Source organism: Amblyraja radiata, chromosome 37 (genome assembly GCF_010909765.2).
Source record: "Amblyraja radiata isolate CabotCenter1 chromosome 37, sAmbRad1.1.pri, whole genome shotgun sequence".
In the NCBI taxonomy this organism is placed as follows: Eukaryota; Metazoa; Chordata; class Chondrichthyes; order Rajiformes; family Rajidae; genus Amblyraja; species Amblyraja radiata.
The window spans coordinates 14,215,844-14,236,377 of record NC_045992.1 but is presented as its reverse complement, the minus strand read 5'-3'; the positions used below and the strand labels follow the sequence as shown (position 1 = coordinate 14,236,377).

General features: G+C 44.8%; 1 protein-coding gene across 2 annotated transcripts; it reads right to left on the bottom strand.

The window, feature by feature from the left end:
* Nucleotides 1-1,413: 1,413 nt before the first annotated feature.
* tmem254 (transmembrane protein 254) lies at nucleotides 1,414-18,733 on the bottom strand. 2 transcript variants are annotated; one of them, XM_033012598.1, is made up of 5 exons: nucleotides 18,595-18,732; nucleotides 17,660-17,859; nucleotides 15,401-15,504; nucleotides 11,011-11,070; nucleotides 1,414-2,662 (listed from the first exon to the last, which is right to left on the bottom strand). In XM_033012598.1, exons 2-5 carry the CDS (start codon nucleotides 17,777-17,779, stop codon nucleotides 2,545-2,547), a joined length of 402 nt encoding a protein of 133 aa, XP_032868489.1. In that variant the 5' UTR covers nucleotides 17,780-17,859; nucleotides 18,595-18,732; the 3' UTR covers nucleotides 1,414-2,544. The 2 variants fall into 2 exon arrangements, with proteins under 2 accessions (XP_032868489.1, XP_032868490.1); XM_033012599.1 differs by lacking the exon at nucleotides 1,414-2,662 and having other exon boundaries at nucleotides 11,007-11,070; nucleotides 18,595-18,733.
* Nucleotides 18,734-20,534: the final 1,801 nt, after the last annotated feature.

The window sequence follows — 20,534 nt, the reverse complement described above, 5'->3', positions numbered from 1 at the left end:
AGAATCCCCAATCAGTACCCCGTTCCTGCCTTCTCCCCATATCCCATGACTCCACTATCTTTAAGAGGCCCTGTCTAGCTCTTTGAAAGTATCCAGAGAACCTGCCTCCATCGCCCTCTGATGCAGAGAATTCCACACTCACAACTCTCTGTGTGAAAAAGTGTCTCCTCATCTCTGTTCTAAATGGCTTACCCCTTATTCATTAACTGTGGCCCCTGGTTCTAGAGTGTCCAAACCCTTAATAATCTTATATGTTTCAATAAGATCCCCTCTCATCCTTCTAAACTCCAGGGTATACAAGCCCAGCCGCTCCATTCTCTCAGCATCCCGGGAATTAACCTTGTAAACCTACACTGCACTCGCTCAATAGCAAGAATGTCCTTCCTCAAATTAGGGGACCAAAACTGCACACAATACTCCATCAAGCACTCATCTACACTGATCCCATTTTCCCTCACACACACACACACACCCACCACCATCAATGTTGACTCCAGACCCCAATTCTTCCGCCACTCACTTACACGAGGAGGAATTAACAATGGCAGATTAACCAACCAAGATATCCTTGGAACGTGGGGTTGAGGCAGAGGTTACGTCACAGGAAGAACATGCATGCTCCACATGGGATGGTTTGGGAACAGCTCCATCCAAGACAGCAAGAAATTGCAGAGAGTTGTGGATATAGCCCAGACCATCAGGCAAATCAACCTTTTCATTGGCTCCATCCACACTTCAATCTGACTCGGTGAGGTCACCAGCATAATCAAGGAGCCGTCTCAATCCAGTCACTCTCTCTTCCCCCATCAGGCAAGAGATACGGAATGAAAGAATGAATACGTTTATTGGCCAAGTATTCACATACAAGGAATTTGCCTTGGTGCTCCGCCCACAAGTGACAACATGACATACAGTGACAGTTAAGAATGATACATAAAACATTAATAATCATGTTGTAAACTCACCTCCAGACAGCGACAGTTTCTTCCCAGCTGTTATCAGGGAAGGGAACCATCCTATCAACAACTGGAGAGCGGGCCTGACCTACCATCCTTGTTGGAGACTCTTGGACTATCATTACTCAGACTATACCTTGCACTAAACATTATTCCCTTCGTCCTGCATCTGGGCACCGTGGACAGCTTGGTAGGAATCATGTATAGTCTTTCCACTGACTGAATAGCATGCAACAAAAAAGCTTTTCACTGCACCTTGGTAAAACAGGAGGTTCGGTTTGTACATGGGTCTCAGGGGTTGTGAGACAGCGGTGTTGACTGGTGCACCACAGTGCCCCCACAGATGGATAACGTAGATAATTAGAGCCCGCATTTCATAGTTTCTTGGGGCTTTGACGCAGACCTGAGCGTCAACTGTTAAGATGAAGCACATTGAACATTCAAGCACAAGGGTGAATAATTTATCGGTGCATTGCAAAGTTTATTTTCATGTACTGGAAGCAAAAATCATTACACATAATATGCAATAGCCTGAAGTTAACAAAATTATGGCCTTTGAGAATAGGTGCCAGGATCTGAATTCTTTGCTCTAAGGCTGACCCGACTCAATAGTTGCAACCCTGTTGGTGCATTTGTTGACCCAGCTCAGGGAAGTTGTAGCTCTATACATAGCCTGACCTGCTGGAAGAGCCAACTGATCAGATTGCAGGATATCCCTCGTTGCTCTGGCTACTTCCCAAGATGTTGCAGAAAGATCCCATGAAAGAGTGGACACATCCTGACTGACTAAGGTAGAATTACCGGAGCTTACGTCCATTCAAAGACTTCTCTCACATTCCCTCACATTTTGAAAGGTTCAGAGATGATCTGTTTGTGGTAATTAAAGTTATAAAGTAATTTGATGGGGCGAGGACTTGTTTTATCCAGTGTCACACCTTAACAAAAGATCCAGACTTTTCAGCTGTAGGGACAAGGAGAATCATTTTCCATGCACAGAGCAATGGAAATCTGGAATTCCTTTCCATGAGAGAGAAGAATGGAAATCAACTGGACTTTTCAAATCTGGGGCTGATGGATTTTTGTTGGCTAAGGATCTCCGGAGAAATACCACAGGCAGAAGGACGGAACTGAGGCACAGGTTTACTGTGGAACAGGCTTCAGGGCTGAATGGCCTCCAGTGATTCCCAGTCTAAGAACAGCAGTCGATTAAGCATAAGATGTATTCAAGAGAGAGTTAGATATAGCTAGGAATCCAGGGATATGGGGGGGAAAGCAGGAACGGGATACTGATTTTAGATGATCAGCCGTGATTATATTGAATGGTTGGTGCTGGCTCGAAGGGCCGAATGGCCTACTCCTGCACTTACTTTCTACGTTTCTATTATTCATTTAAAACGGATGACTGATGTTCTGACTTGAAAACGTAAGCTAGTTTAAATAATGAACCAACATGTGCAGAACTCCACCAGAAATTATTGGCACATTGTTAGAAATACACCATGCCCATTCATTTAAAGTCTCCAATTTCCCTGAATGTGGAGTATCTTTCAGCACAATGTTGCCGGAGACGACGAGTGTTGTTGGGTCTTCACTTTTCCTTCTTCTCTGGTCTGTACGACAACAGGTGCTGGAGGGAGGTGAACCCAAACAGAAGTGTTTGAAGTGCCCACTTGGTTCGAGTGAATGAGTTTGTGATTCCTTTTACACTGTGAGGGGCAAAGAGAAAGAGGGTTAACATTAATGAGGACAGTGAGATCATTGCACCCATATCCAGACTCAGTCTTGCCAAAAAACATTGATTCAGATTTGTGGTCATTGCAATAGTTTTTATTTTGGTAATGACAGCTGGTTGGATCTTGGTGACATGCAGTTTCAGCATCGATAGTTGCCAACTGATCCATGGCATCCTAAAAGATCTGGCAATTCCCTTTGGCCAGAAGGACTTTCAAAGTTGTTAAGAAGGAACTGCAGATGCTGGTAAATCGATGGTAGACATAAATGCTGGAGAAACTCAGCGGGTGAGGCAGCATCTATGGAGCGAAAGAAATAGGCAACGTTTCGTCCCGAAACGTTGCCTATTTCCTTCGCTCCATAGATGCTGCCTCACCCGCTGAGCTTCTCCAGGACTTTCAAAGTTACCTTGATTGGAAAAATCTGATACTTCAAACTGTCATTTGCACCAGATTTTGGTAAAATATCTTGCCTTGTTCAGTCCGAACGTGCGTCTTAGAAAGGAGACTCCTTAAGTCCACTGGACCAACCTTCCATTTGCTGAGCATGCATTCTCCTTTAATGAGCCAGGCAACTAAGACGTGACTTATATTATTGACCCCTCGTAAAAATTGGTAATTGTGACAGGATGTAGCATGCCGCAAATATTACTAATAAACAAACATACTGGACAGAGGCCTTACCCTTTGCTCTAAGGTGCCTCTCTTTCGTGGACTTTAGGATCGTGGACTTTAGGGGGGCACATCATCCGAGGGCGTACACACCATTGAGGATAAATCGGGATACTGTGGATAGGGTGAGCTGTTTTAAATACCTGGGAGTCCACATCTCTGAGGATGTGACATGGACATCACACGCTGCAGCGCTCGTGAGTAACGCAAGGCATCGCCTTTGCCACCTCAGGCAATTGAGGAAATTCAGAGTGTCTCCGAGGATCCTCCAGTGCTTCTACTCAGCGGCTGTGGAAAGCATCTTGTCCGGAAATATTACAATCTGCTTTTTGGGAATTGCTCTGCCCAGGACAAGAAGGCTCTGCAGAGAGTAGTCTGTTCGGCTGAACACACTATGGGAACTACACCCGCCCCCCTGCAGGAACTATACATCAGGAGGTGCAACTCCAGACCCAATAAGATCATAGGAGACCCCTTCCACCCCTGCAACGGACTGTTCCAGCTGCTACGGTCAGGCAAACGCCTCCGTTGCCATGCTGTGAGAACGGAGAGGTTGAGAAGGAGTTTCTTCCCAGAGGCCATTAGGACTGTAAACGCCTATCTCACCAGGGACTAACTTTACTGTCCCACTCTACTGCTTTTTTTTTAAATTGCTGGGCTTTTTTCCCCTCTTTTTCCTTCCGCCCACAATATTTAATATGGAAAAGAATATGTGATTCTGTTCCATTCTGTTTGTAGTTTGTTTGTTTGTTTGTCTTTTTGCACAAAGTCCGCGAGCATTGCCACTTTTCATTTCACTGCACATCTTGTATGTGTGTGTGACGAATAAACTTGACTTGACTTCTAAACTGCTGCACTGCACCACCAAGGATCTGCTAGGGTGGAAAAGCTTCCACTTGCCGATGAGGGACTTGCCCTGCTTGCTCTCCAGCCTCTAGGTAGCACTCTTGTTTCTGAATATCAAGGCTGGGGATATATCCCATCCCACTACAAAATGTAGGCACATATACCAGTGGAGCACAAACTGTTGGAGGTTAGACTGTTAAGGGTTTGAACATGATAGAGGCAGGAAACATGTTCCCGATGTTGGGGGAGTCCAGAACCAGGGGCCACAGTTTAAGAATAAGGAGTAAGCCATTTAGAACGGAGACGAGGAAACACTTTTTCTCACAGAGAGTGGTGAGTCTGTGGAATTCTCTGCCTCAGAGGGCGGTGGAGGCGGGTTCTCTGGATGCTTTCAAGAGAGAGCTAGATAGGGCTCTTAAAAATAGCGGAGTCAGAGGTTATGGGGAGAAGGCAGGAACGGGGTACTGATTGGGGATGATCAACCATGATCACATTGAATGGCGGTGCTGGCTCGAAGGGCCGAATGGCCTACTCCTGCACCTATTGTCTATTGTTAGCTCTTTCAAAAAAGATTTCTGCTCTCCATAGTGGATGCAATGCATGTCCGGGCATTATTTTAAACACAAGCAGGGGAAGTCTGTTTCATGCCTTGTTTCATTTATTGTTGACACCTGTACCGAGGTATCGTGAAAGGCTTTTTGTTGTGTTAACCTGTCAGCAAAAAAAAACTATTTGTGATTACAATCAAGCCGCTCACAGTGTACAGATACATAGAAACATAGAAAATAGGTGACGGAGTAGGGCATTCGGCCCTTCAATATGATCATGGCTGATCATCCAACTCAGTATCCTGTACCTGCCTTCTCTCCATACCCCCTGATCCCTTTAGCCACAAGGCCACATCTAACTCCCTCTTAAATATAGCCAATGAACTGGCCTCGACTACCTTCTGTGGCAGAGAATTCCAGAGATTCACCACTCTCTGTGTGAAAAAAAAATTCTCATCTCGGTCTTAAAAGATTTTCCCCTTATCCTTAAACTGTGACCCCTTCTTCTGGACTTCCCCAACATCGGGAACAATCTTCCTGAATCTAGCCTGTCAAACCCCTTATCATTTTTGTAAGTTTCTATAAGATCCCCCCTCAATCTTCTAAATTCTAGCGAGTACAAGCCGAGTCTATCCAGTCTCCAACGCTTAGAGCAAGTTAAAGTCAAATAAAGTCCAGTTAAAGATAGCACACGAGTCAAATAAAGTCCAGTTAAAGATAGCACACGAGAGCATTGGCCAACAGAATCCCTCAAACTGATTACCTGGGTGGCACATTGCTGTTTGTAGGAGGTTCCCGTGCATATTTGGTCTGCCATTTTCTCACCAGTCCTCGCACATTTGATACGAGAATTTTGAAATTAATAGTTTAATTCTAAAAGCCATTCATTTCACTGTTAGAAATGAACAAATTCCACTTCAATACAGGCTACCTTCAGGTAGAAGGTACAGGAGCCTGAAGACTGCAATGACCAGGTTCAGGAATAGCTACTTCCCCACAGCCATCAGGCTATTAAACCATGCTCGGACAAAACTCTGAACATTAATAACCCATTATCTGTTATTTGCACTTTATCAGTGTATTTATTCATGTGTTTTGTAGTCAATGCCTACTATGTTCTGTTGTGCTGAAGCAAAGCAAGAATTTCATTGTCCTATCAGGGACACATGACAATAAACTCACTTGAACTTGGATTGAGAGTTGGGAGGAAGCCCACATTTGAACTACATGCTACGGGAATACCCCTAGCTCTGTTTATTATGGTTATGAGGGGCAGGTTACATGTATTTGTGGCCAGGTTTGAAACATTGATTTTGTTAAACACCACACAGAGTGTAGTGGGCTGTTCCAAATGAGCAGAACTGAGACCATTGCGGTGGTAATTATCTTCAAATATTTACTTTGACACAGTTATAGGCTGGGAGAAATGCCAACATAATGTGATCCACAGATTTACTTTCCCCTCTGCAGACCAGTGTTTCACAACAAGAGCTCACTTGGGGAAACTAATTCATCCATGACGTTCAGGAAAAAAAATTCTTGGAAGAGGCTTCTTGTTGGAAATTCATCCAGGCAATATGTTCCTCTCATAGGAACAGTGTGCTGGAGACTGCAGGGGCCTATTCTGGATCACTTGCTGGATATCAGCTCAGGCAGGTCTATTTCAGTAGTTAACTAGCTCAAGGCTGGGATCCTGCCTCAAGCTCTGCACCAGAGAATAGGCTGGAGAAGATGTGCCAGCTGGGATCATGCTCCTCTTGGAAGAGTCAAAATGGAGGCAGTCTTGATACCAGAATGTATGCTCTCCCAGAAGGTTCATTTCGAATGAGTCAGTTATGGAGCATGGCCACAGGCCCTTCAGCCTAACTCATCCTTGCCCACCAAGGTCCCTATCTTAGCTTTTAAGAAGGAACTGCAGATGCTGGAAAATCGAAGGTAGACAAAAGTGCCGGAGAAACTCAGCGGGTGCAGCAGCATCTATGGAGCGAAGGAAATAGGCAACGTTTCGGCCCGAAACGTTGCCTATTTCCTTCGCTCCATAGATGCTGCTGCACCCGCTGAGTTTCTCCGGCACTTTTGTCTACCTCCCTATTGCCTGTCCCCTTTGCCTGTGGTTTGGGCCATATCCCTCTAAAGGCCCATTCTTAGTTACATGTGTGACCAAAAAAAGATGAAAAGGAATACATCTCTTCTAATTCTGAAAAGCATTACAGGTTTTATTGTTTTGTACCGCACATATGATTCATATTTATTTTTCCCCCCGGTTTAAACGTCCGTTTTAGGGCAAGAGATGTCAAACAGGGCTGGTCACGTGTGTGACATTTCTGGGTCCACTTCCCAAAGAGTGGGCCTAAAACCTTTCACGTCCGTCCATACCTTGACTTTAATGAGGTGGCTGATCTGGGGGGTCCGGGCCGCTGAGGATGTTCTCTCCGTCGGGGTTCGGCGAAGGGTGTTCCATCGTTCCCGGCGTGAGGGCCTGAGCGCCGGGCCGCCCGTGGCGGCGACTGCGGGTGCTCGGGAGGCCCTCGACCACGGGTGAACATCTGGGAAGATCGGATGGGGAGGCCGGTTGGACTATGGTACCTTCCTCAACTTTGGTGCCACTGTGTTGTGTTGTGGCTATGTTGTGCCGTGGACTTCTGTGTGTGCTTTTTAAAATTTTTATCTATCTATTTATTTTTATTTTTTTAATTTTAATACGTTTTATTTATTATTAATTTATTTATTTTTTATGATACTTGACTGTAAGGAAAATTCATTTTGTTGTCTCTAATATGAGATAATGACAATAAATTGAATACAATACAATACAATACAATTTAAATGCCTTTTAAACACTGTAATTGTACCCGCCTGTAATGGCGCAAGCAGATTGAGGCTAATGGAGACAGAACACTTCAAGTTAATAACACCACATTTATGAAACATCACAAAACAGCGACGAAACGAGTCCGAGTCAGCTCAGAGTCAAGGTTGTGAACCATCTGGTTCAGTTTTCCGACCCCGTTGCCAGGGAGACGCATGGGATTTGTGACTTGTGAATACAACTGGAAGCGGGGGCCAGGGACAACGGCTTTCGTTTCCCGATAGTTAAGTACACAAAATCCCATCAGTACCCAGTCTTATGTGGAATTCCTGACAAATTACTAATTCTCTGTTCTAATGGCCAAAACACACTGCCAACAATTCAATAAAAAAGACACACAATCACATTGCAGAAAGCAAACATATGAACAAGTATCCTGTTGGCAAGTTACAAACTGCAGTAAACAAGGAACAAGAGATGATGAACTTACAGAATGGGAAGGATTCCTTCAGTGATTTATCAGAGTTCAGGGCTTTCATTCTGAGACCATGGGCTTCCGACCCCCACCACTTGACTAATTGTACTCTCCTCCAGCTCTGTTCCCCTCCTGGGATATTCAATCATGAAAGGAGCTGCAACGCCATGGGCACAGCATGCGTTGTGAATAGGATGTTGGCCACCCCACGCCCCACACACACACACACTGCACTCCATCCATCCATCCCACACACACACACACACACTGCACTCCATCAGTCCCGTGCCCCACACACATACACTACACTCCATCAATCCCTCACACACACAGACTCACAGCACTCCACCCCCCCCCCCCCACACACACACACACACATCACTCCATCCACCCCACACACACACACACTGCACTCTATCTATTCCACACATAGCACACTCTACCCACCCCTCACCCTGCATATACACAGCACACTCCACCGATTCCACACACAGCAAATCACCCATCCAATACCCTGTACACCGTATGCATACACACCTCATCTATCCCATATGCTGTGAGCACACACACACATCTACCCTTATCACTCCGTGCGCGCGCACACACACACACACAGCACTCCACTCATCTACCACTCTGCACACTCACAGCACAATCCACCTGTCCCATACGCCCCCAACACACACAAAGCACTCTGCACACTATACGCACTCCCACACTATACACACCCACACTCCGCCCATCCCACACTATACACACCCACACACAGCACTTCACCCATCCAACTGCACTCACACACACCGCAATCTACTCATCCAATACTGTGCACACACACAAACACAAACCGCATGCCACTTGCCAACACTGCACGTGTACACGTGTGCTTGCACACTCATTGCTGTCCACCCATGCAACATTCTGCATGCGTGCAGGTACACCCACCCTCTAACACGCTGCATGCACAACCACCGCATACACCCATATCTCTTTCACATACACACACAGCTAATTTTCTCCCACCCTAAAATAAGAATAAGTGGGTCCACCGCGGCACACACACATGGAACTTTACTTCCAACGAGGAGGGCAGCTGTTTTCATATCATATAAAACAGAGCTCTCTCTCTCTCCAACACTCCCTCACTACTTCATGGAGGTTTCAATAATACCATCTTCCAGTTTCTTTTGGCAGCAACCCACAACAAACACCTTTATTAAATTCAACTCTAAACGGAGAAATACTCAGCATTGAACTTCTGACTTCAAGTTAACTCATTTGTTGCCATAATCATCATCAGCGAATTCAGCCCATAATTGCCAGTGTCAGCTCCAACTATTTACCTATGTTGTTGCATAAAGGATTCAAATCACATTTTAATTTATCAGCAAGAGGATATGCTTTCTTCCCCAGTTCTGAATGTCCTGGCTAGTGTTGATCCTGTCTCTTTCACACCCCCTGCTGGCTCTCTGCAGCATTTCAGGAAAGGTTCACTGGATGCAAATCATTCTACTGAAGGTTTCAATAAAATGAATAGGCATGTGGATTATTCCTGAACATATATTTTTTCATTTCTCTGCATTACATTGTACGGTTGGACAGGTGGGCTGAGTAACTGGTGGGTTAATGCAGTTTAGTACAGAGAAGTGCGGGGTGTTGCATTTGGGAAAATTAAAGCTGGGCAGGACTGAAACAGTGAATGGCAGGGCTCTGGGGAGTGTTGTAGAGCAGAGGGCTTGAGGAGTGCAGGAACATTGTTGCTTGAAAGTAGCGCCACAGGTAGATAGGGTGGTCAAGAAGGCTTTCGGCACATTGGCCTTCATGTGTTAGAATATTGAGTATAGAAATTCAGAGATAGACACAAAAAGCTGGAATAACTCAGCGGCTCAGACAGCACCTCTGGAGAAAAGTAATCGGTGATGTTTCGGGTCGAGACCCTTCTTAAGACTGAGAGTCAGGGGAAAGTACAAACTCCGCACAGACAGCACCCGTAGTCAGGATCGAATCCTGATCTCTGGTGCTGCATTCGATGTAAGGCAGCAACTCTACCGCTGCGCCACCGTGCTGCATCCATCCAGGCCTTTCACTATTCGGTAAGTTTGTCACATTGATTGTGAGAGTTTTACTGTATGCATATAGTTTAGTTTAGTTAACTAGTTTAGTAAATTAAACTAAACTAAAGGTATACGGTAAAGCTTCCACAATCAACATGACTAACTTACCGAATCGTGAAAGGCCTGGATAGAGTGGATGTGGAGAGGATGTTTCCACTAGTGGGAGAATCTAGAACCAGAGGGCATTGCCTCAGAATTAAAGGACGTACATTGCCACAGAAGGCTGTGGAGACTAAGTCATTAAGTATTTTTAAGGCGGAGAGTGACAGATACTTGATTGGTAAAGGTGTCAAGGGTTATGGGGAGAAGGCAGGAGAATGGGGTTGAGAGGGGAAGATGATGATTTAATGGCGGAGTAGACTTGATGGGCTGCATGGCCTACTTCTGCTCCTATGACATATGAACAATGATATATAGTTTACCTTTGTTTTGCTAACTACTGGAACCAGAGATAATTTCTTCCTCCAAGGCAGTGCCTTGGAACCTTATTACATCTTGAGACCCGTCAGAGGTTAGGAAGAACCAAAGTTTCACCAAAGCGTTTAAAGACTAGATTTGTGTGTACGTGTCGAGACTCAACCACACAACCTTCTGACTCGGAGACAAGGCTCAGTCTACAAAGCAGCCCAAATAGGCAATCTCATTCACGAGAGAAGGATGGCTGTATTTGAAGAAGGGAAAGTCATACCAGCGCAATAAGATGAATACTCGATGAATGAGGCAACCACAAAGAGACTTTACACGCTCTACCCGAACTGGGGTTGGTGTCTGGTGATTATTTTATGGAAAGCAGTTCTATCGCAGCAACATATGCAAATAGGATGGGAAAGTGAGATGAACAGGAAAACATGAAATAGCCTCACCTGCAGAGTTTAACGCTGTACAGTGCCTCGCCAACATGGATCAGCCAGGCCAACCAGTAGCTGCAGATGATTGGAAATAAGAACACAAATGAACTTAACTAAAACAGCAGCAACAAAACACAGTTAGATACAGCTCAGAATTTCTTCTTGCACCCTACTGCATTGTGAACGACAGAGGCTACAATTATACATTGGACCAGACATGGGTTGGGCTTCAGGTCAAATTCTAGCACAGGTATATCTCCACTTTTTTTTTTTCCTCTTTTCTTTTCCTCTCTTATATCTTTATTGACTCTTTGGCCACACTACTTTGGTAGTCTAGGGGTTCTATTTTTTCACTTTTCACTTTTTCCCTCTCTTGTTCTTTCTCTCTTCTTTTCCCTCATTTTCAGGTTAAAAGGTCAAAATTGAAGCTGTACAATAATTGTATAATTTTACGTGCCGAATGTTTTATTCTGGTACAATTGCTTCTAATAAAAATAATTTAAAAAAAAATGTAAAAAGAAATTCTAGCACTGTGGCCCGTGCAATTCTCTCTCGCCGACTTTTCAATCAACAGGCAAGTCACAATAGAAATATTATTTAACTTAAACATTAATTTCCTCCACTTCTACAGGTGTAGAGAGCATATTGACTGGTTTGGCAACTCGAACGCCCAGGAACAAGGACGTGGTGAACACTGCCAGTCGATCACAGGTACTGACCTCTCCACCAATGAAGGGATAAGGGATGTTGCTTCAAAAGGGCAGCAATCAGACACTCACACCACCCTAGCTGCACCATCATTTCAGTCCTGCCATTGGGGATATAGGAGCCAGAAAACTAATGTTCAGGAGCAGCTTCTACCCTACAACTAGCAGGCTATTAAACATTACAACCCCCTACATAGCCCTGCAAGTATGTATTTCATGGTGCTGTTTCAGGACATACTGTACGACAATAGAACGCTCTTAACACTATTGTCCCTTGACGCTAGTTCCACTGCAACAAGTCTCCAGTGACCAAGTAGCACCACTCAAATTGACCACGTTGTGTAATTAGAAGGGCAAGGATAGCAGGCGCATTGGTAGCCCTTGGCCAAGCGACACCAGCTGAGCACATGCTGCCATTTCTTCACAGCCAGGGTCAGCAAAATTCTTCAACATCCTCACTACAGCACTCCTACCGGCACATTGACGGCAAATGGCAGCCTCACCCCCATCTTGTCAAGGGCGGCAGAGAAAAGAGAGAGATGCTTACCTCACTGGCAAATCAGAATTTCAGGGAATGCCGACCTTCAAAGATATTGGCAGCATAGAAGGGGCGACAGTGATACATCATCTGAGATCAAAACACACCCCCACACTATGTGTGTGCTGTTCAGAAAGTGACCATGTCTGTCTTAGGGCAATGTTCATAACATCAATAGATAACATTAAGATTTATAAAAGGGTTGTAAGTATTTAGATCCTCGGCAAAATACCAAAAATGTGCCTGAATTTACAGAAATGAGGAAACTAGGGCACAGAATTGTTCAAAGTTTCACCTCTGAAAGTCAACTGATCTAAGGTCAACAGATGTGCCCTTGAAGTTTCATGTTTGTCCATGTTAATTGTCATACAACATTTGTTGATCCCAATGGATCTCTTGAAGTGTTTAGGGTTCTATGCTAAATGAAGCCCCTCCAATTCTACACAGCACAAATGAGTCAGACCAGTAAAACAGAACCGAACTGAGAGACCGAGGTTTCAAGAGCCAAATGATTGGGGATTAGCAGGCCCATACGAAGCTTTTCAAAAGGGGGGTGGCATGACAGGATTACAAAAAACTTAATGTGAAATAATGTGCGCGCTGCGCACATCACGTGCGCGAAGCGTGAAGTCCCTCGATGCCAGGGTTTTTAGATGCCTTCTGATGCATTCTGAGCCTTATTTTGGAGCATTTTTGCACCAAATTTATGACCAATATTTCAAAAATTAACAGGAACCTGAGAGGTAGCTTTTTCACACAAAGGGTGCTGGGTGTATGTAACAAGCTGCCAGAGGAGGTAGTTAAGGCTGGGACTATCCTACTGTTTAAGAGACATTTGGACACGTACATGGATAGGACAGATTTAGATCGATATGGGCCAGACGCGTGTGAGTGGGACTAGTTTAGATGGGACATGTCGGTCGGTGTGGGCAAGTTGGACTGAAGGGCCTGTTTCCACACTGCATCATTCTATGACTAAAAGGTGAAGAAGAAAAATGCATGTAGATAAGTAGAGCAGATTTGAAAGAGGAGTGAAATGCAAAGGCAGAGAAAGGTTTATGGGTGGAAAGGAACATAGGAAAGGAGGGGGGAGTGGGCTTGGGCAGATGGGTGAAGGGAAAATAGTCACAAAGTGCTGGAGTAACTCAGTGGATCAGGCAGCATCTGCGGAGAATATGAATAGGCAACGTTTCACAGAGTGCTGGAGTAACTCAGCGAGTCAGGCAGCATCTGTGGAGAACATGGATAGGTGACATGTCACAGAGTGCTGGAGCAACTCAGTGGGTCAGGCAGCATCTCTGGAGATTATATTTCGGGTCAAGACCGTTCTTCAGTAATATTCATGATGTGACATGCATAGACATTCCTGAATGTTACCCAAACCATCGTGAGCTACTTTGTTACGGTGCTTGCCCTCTCCTATAACATCTCTGCTGCCTTGGGTGATCCAGGACAGGACACAAGCTTTGGACACAGTGTGAAGATGTTGCCGTCTGTCCCAGCCTGGTAAAAACCTGGATGGAGTGGATTTGGAGAGGATGTTTCCACTAGTGGGAGAGTCTAGGACCAGTGGCCACAGCCTCAGAATTAAAAGACATTCCTTTAGGAAGGAGATGAGCAGGAATTTCTTAAGTCAGAGGGTGGTGAACTGTGGAATTCATTGCCACAGACAGCTGTGGAGGTCAAGTCCTTGGACATTTTTCAGGAGGAGATTGATAGATTCTTGATTGATACGAATGTCAGGGGTAATGGGGAGAAAGCAGATAGAAACATAGAAACATAGAAAATAGGTGCAGGAGTAGGCCATTCGGCCCTTCGAGCCTGCACAGCCATTCAATATGATCATGGCTGATCATCCAACTCAGTATCCCGTACCTGCCTTCTCTCCATACCCTCTGATCCCCTTAGCCTCAAGGGCCACATCTAACTCCCTCTTAAATATAGCCAATGAACTGGCCTCGACTACCCTCTGTGGCAGAGAGTTCCAGAGATTCACCACTCTCTGTGTGAAAAAAGTTCTTCTCATCTCGGTTTTAAAGGGTTTCCCCCTTATCCTTAAGCTGTGACCCCTTGTCCTGGACTTCCCCAACATCGGGAGCAATCTTCCTGCATCTAGCCTGTCCAACCCCTTAAGAATTTTATAAGTTTCTATAAGATCCCCTCTCAATCTCCTAAATTCTAGAGAGTATAAACCAAGTCTATCCAGTCTTTCTTCATAAGACAGTCCTGACATCCCAGGAATCAGTCTGGTGAACCTTCTCTGCACTCCCTCTATGGCAATAATGTCCTTCCTCAGATTTGGAGACCAAAACTGTACGCAATACTCCAGGTGTGGTCTCACCAAGACCCTGTACAACTGCAGTAGAACCTCCCTGCTCCTATACTCAAATCCTTTTGCTATGAAAGCTAACATACCATTCGCTTTCTTCACTGCCTGCTGCACCTGCATGCATACTTTCATAGAGTGATACAGTGTGGAAACAGGCCCTTCGGCCCAGCATGCCCCATCTGCACTAGTCCCACCTGCCCACGTTTGATCCATATCCCTCCGCACCTGTCCTATCCATGTACCTGTCTAACTGTTTCTTAAATGTTACGATAGTCCCTGCCTCAACTACCTCCTCTGGCAGCTTGTTCCATACACCTACCACCCTTTGTGTGAAAAACATACCCCACAGATTCCTATTAAATCTTTTGCCCTTCACCTTAAACTTATGTCCTCTGCTCCTCGATTCACTTACTCTGGGCAAAAGACTCAACCATATCTATTCAAATCCTGCTGGGGTGGCGTGGGCCCAGCGGGGGTCAGCAGGGGTGGTGTTGGGGGAAGATGGTTTGGGCCCCGGCGGTGGGGGGAGGCGAGGGGAGCGGGCTCCGTCGCAGCGGCGTCTGGTGTTGGGGTTACAGCCGTTGGGTTCAGATTCAGCCACTCTTGCCCTGCGACGGGAGAACAGAGAACTGGCCGTTTCCAAAGTGGAAACGTTGATTTTTCTTTCCCCGATTTTTTTTTTCCGCCAATTTTCTTTTTGCGATTTTTTTTTTGGTGATTTTTTCTTAGGGGGGAAAAAGGGGGGCCATGGGATTAATGATGAAGGTGGGGAAAGGAAGGAGGAGGAGGAGCTGGAGAGGGTCAATGCCACAACACACCAACATTACTTACCCAATATACAAAAGGGGGTGATAATTGTCCATCAGATACTTGGAGATGTTGCCCCAGAGTCCCAGGCTCTTGTACGGTATGCTCTGTGGCCAAAACATCAGCAGCTGCAATGAAATGCAACACATTTAAAACATAATTGCTCATCCAATATTTTGATGGAACATCCTTAGCCCAACACCCTTAGCCCAAGACTCACAACCCATAGAGAGTAATAGCCAGAAAGGCAATTGAGTTGGGGAAGGGGGAGTGAGGTGGTCATACAGTACAGAAAACAGCCCTTTGGTCCAAGTTGCCCATGGCGAATAAGATGCCACTGTGGGAATTGTGGAAACTGAACTGTTCTTCCATCTTGTCATAATCACGGGGCACTTCATACTGAGTGAACTGAATGGTAATTCAACATAATTTCTCACAGGCACTAGGTTAAACATGTTTGGTCACACTGATCCATGAAGTCAACAATTTGAACAGCTGCGTATCTTATTTATTTAGTAATAGGGCTGTGTTGCTAAGGGAAAGGGCAGAATACTGATCACAAAACCTAGCCATGTAATCAAAAGTACGTGACCCACTGCACATATGTCCCTGTGAAGAATGGTATAGCTGTATGCTTTGAGTCTGTGGAGCAATCTCTTGATTTACTTTTCTCCTCGTCTAACAAGTTATTGCTAAATGCATGCAAATAAAGAAATTAATTGTCACTAGCCCTGCCTGGCATGCATGCATGTATGCATCCATCCTCTATCTCTCATCTTGTTTGTTTGTATGCGTGCGTGAGATCCCGAAACTCCGCAAAAACGGTACATGATAGCGCTACAATTTATGGCCCACCTTACTTGTCCTGTAATGTGCTGTAGCAAGTTTCGTTCAGATTGATGTTATATTTTACAAGTTATTGACATTTTATACTTTACAAAAAACACTTTTCCACTTGCCCTGCCCGTTACAATGTTAACAAATGACAGGACCCCACTGCAATGAGATTTGTTACATTGTTGTAAGGAGAGGGAGGGAGTTGGGGGAGGGAGTGCGAGAGGGGAGGAGGAGAGGAGAAAGTGATCCCATAATTGTCGAGGATGTTTAATGCTATTTGAACATTGTGTTTAGTGGGGGAGTGGGATAGGAGGGAGTTGTGAAGACTGGGGAAGAATGAAGATGGATAACATATATGCTGAACTATCACCAGTCTGATTGTGGAAAGGCGAGATTAACAAGAGACCAGCCTCGTAAATTAGGGACTCAGAAACCCCTACATCAAAAAGCTGAGGAGGCAAGGCATTTGTTTAAGGCAGAGATGGTTCTGGGAGGAACCATGAGGACACAAGGGGGGGGGGGGGGGTGAGTCAAATTCAGTTTAGCCACGACCTAATGGAATGACAGAGCTCATGACATTCCGTGCCACATATTTCTTATGTTCACTGCTCATTTATTTTGCAGAGGGGATCTACCAATTGCAACAGATCCCTAACTGTACCTCTCACCAGAAGCCTGCCTTCTGATCTCCACCCAAGTTGAATGGAAAAAAGAATAATGGGAGGGTAGGGAGTAGAAAGATAAATCCCAATCGCAAATCTTACCCACCAAAGTTCACTGTGGAAAAGGCATCAATAGCAGATTTAACTACAGGACTGATGAGACAGTGAAGCACACCATAGATGAATAGCCTTGCTCATCTCTGTTAATGAATTGCTAGTTCGGGAAGGAATAACTAGTGGGGAAAGATACCAATGCAAATCTAGATTGGGTGTAGAAACAAGGAACTGCAAATCGACACAAAGTGCTGAAGTAACTGAGCGGGTCAGGCAGTATCTCTAGGGTAAAAGGATTGGTAACTTTACGGGTCGAGACCCTTCTTCAGACCCAAAGCGTCACCTATCCTTTTCCTCCAGAGATGCTGCCTGAACCACTGAGTTACTCCAGCACTTTGTGTGTCAATCTTTGGTATAAAACAGCATCTGCAGTTCTTTGTTTCTCCAAAGAAGATAGATTGCTGGAGACCCTCAGCAGGTTAGGTAGCATCGCAGGCGAACATGGATAGACAACAATCCAGGTCGGGACCTTTGTTCCGACCTCTATCAATGTTCTCCTGAGATGCTGCCTAACCCACTGTGCTACTCCAGCACTCTATGCCTTCATTAGATTGGGTGTGATGCCTCTGCTTTGACTAAAAAGAGAAAGGATCACAAATTAGCGTTCTTGCAGCCTGCAGACTTGGATGGGATGTCTGCAAAGTGGCTGATACATTCCAAACAGACTCACGGTGTAATAGCCGAAGGATCCAGTAACGACAGCCATCCAGAAGAAGCTCGTCCTTTTGAAGTAAGCATCAGAGCCCTTAGCAGACATTCTTTCCACTGGTTCGATATCGGCAGCTTGCATCTCAAACAACTACAGCATTGTTCGGGAGTTGAAAGGTCACTAGCTTCATTTCACTTCCTGTCTGATTTCTTAAAGGTAGACTGCCCGGTTAGACGAGAAACACAAATAACAGAACGGCTCAGTTACAAAGAAGGGTTAACTAGCAAATCATAAAATCCTTTGCTCCATAGAATGAGATCTCTAAAGTAAGCCTAAAGTCATGAGTGTTTAATTGTCATTTGTACCAGAATCAGATTAATTAAATTCTTACTTGCTGCAGCTTTACAAACCATTAACGCAATAACACTACACAAATAAATATACAATTATCAATAATACGTACAAAAAATTATCAGTGATACCATAATAGTGCATTATATAACTGACCTGCAAGGCTTGGGAGCAATGTGAGAGCTAGGATAAAGGCTGTCATAAGGCACGGATTATTTCAATGAATGACTGCGTTTATTGTGAATTCTGTGGATCAATTGGCATTTGACCTAAATATTTCATTGCAGTCGGCATCTCGTGCCTTGATTGCATTTTAAATAAAATGTGGTAGAAATTCACAAATACATTGCAGCCGAACAGAACATATTTGAACAGGAAACACATTTCTGTAGGAACTCAATGAATGTGAAGGGAATGAACAGATGGGAATGGACTTTCAGTTTGCCCCCATCCACCCATAACCCCTCCTGCTTTACATTTTCCTCCACTTATCTGACATCCTTTTGTCTGCATTACATTTCGATCCTTTGTCCACCCATTTGCCAACCAAATCCCCTCACCTGCATCCACCTATCACTTGTACCTTTGTGTCCCTACGCCCACACCTCAACATGTCCCGGGCCTGCCATGGTGTAGAGCTTCCATCGCCTCCACCTCCACGTCTTTTTCTACAGTAAGGAGTCCTCTTTGGAAGAAGGCTCTCCACCCAAATCGTCACTGATCCATGTTCTCACGAGATGCTGCCTGACCAGCGAAGTTACTCCAGCACTTTATGTTCAATCAAATTATGCTGAGAGAATTAAAAGCTAAAGCTGTCAACACATTCTGTAGGAAGTATCTGCACATGCTGGTTTACACCGGATAGATTCAGACTTCAGTCTAAAAAAGGGTATGAACCCGAAATGTCACTTATTCCTTCTCTCCAGAGATGCTGCCTGTCCCGTTGAGATACTCCAGCATTTTTTCCAACACATTCTGCACATTCGTTGGTCATGGGGAAAAGAACTACCCACCGTTCATCCTATACCTGCTCTGAGTACAGAAACATAGAAAATAGGTACAGGAGTAATGCATTCAGCTCTTCGAGCCAGCATCACCATTCAATATGATCATGGCTGATCATCCAAAATCAATATCCCGTTCCTGCATACTCCCTATATCCCTTGATTCTGTCTGAAGAAGGGTCTCGACCCGAAACGTCACCCATTCCTTCTCTCCAGGGATGCTGCCTGTCCTGCTGAATTACTCCAGCATTTTGCATCTCCCTTGATTCTGTTAGCCCTAAGAGCTATATATCTCTCTTGAAAACATCCAGTGAATTGGTCTCCATTGCCTTCTGTAGCAGAGAATTCCACAGATTCACAACTCTCTGCATGAAAAGGTTTTTCCTCATTTCAGTTCTAAATGACCTACCCCTTATTCTTACTCTGTGACCCCAGGTTCTGGACTACCCCAAACATCAGGAAGATCAGGGGGTCTTGGAGGGGAGGATGCTCCTCAAATTGCAGAACATCCTGGACAATACAGCTCACCCCCTCCATGACACACTGGTAAACCTGGGGAGTACCTTCAGTAACATACTGGTTCCACCAAGATGCAGTACAAAATGCCACAGGAGACGGTTCTTCCCTGTGGCTATCAAACTTTACAACTCCTCCCCCTTCTGTCTTGGGGTAGACTGAGACTAAAGGGCCTGTCCCACTTGGGCGACATTTTCGGCGACAGCCTGAAAGGAGGTTGTTGCGGCGTGATCGCGGCGTGACGCATGTAATGACGCGTGGTGTCTCCTTGCTGCCGCTGGATTTTGGAATGTTCAAAATCTTTCCGCGACGCCTGCGTGTCTTATGTTGTGCGCCATGTCGCACATCTCCAATCCTTTCCATTCGTCACTTTAATTTCATGTTTCAAGTATTTTTTGTTTTTATGAATGTTGGCAGTTCAATTTACCTCCTGGGATAAATAAAGTTCTATCGTTATCATATCTTCCCTAGTCCTCGTGTAAACATAACAGACGACATTAGGGAACAGGTTTGTTCTCCAGAAGATAGATACAAAAAGCTGGAGTTCTCAGCGGGTCAGACAGCATCCCTGGAGAAAGGGAATAGGTGACGTTTCGGGTCGAGACCCTTCTTCAGACTGAGAGTCAGGGGACAGGGTAACGAGAGATATAGACCGCGATATAGAGAGATGTAGAACAAATGAATGAAAGACATGCAAAAAAAGTAACAATGATAAAGGAAAGGCAATTGTTAACTGTAGGCGAAGTGAAAACAAGTACAATGAGGCTTAACAAAACGATGTTGAAGCTGGTACAACGACTTGGGTGGGGATGGAATGGAAAGATGAAGCTTACAGTTAACAACGGCATGTAAGTAAGTAAGTAAGTAAAGTAAATGTTATTTATATAGCACGTTTAAATCAACTCGTGTTGAAACCAAAGTGCTTTACATAAAATAAAAAATTAAGTTTCTGTACATCCATTTCCTTTATCTAGGTATGTTACAAAACTTACCTACAGCGGCGCTGCAGTTCTGTCACTGGCCGT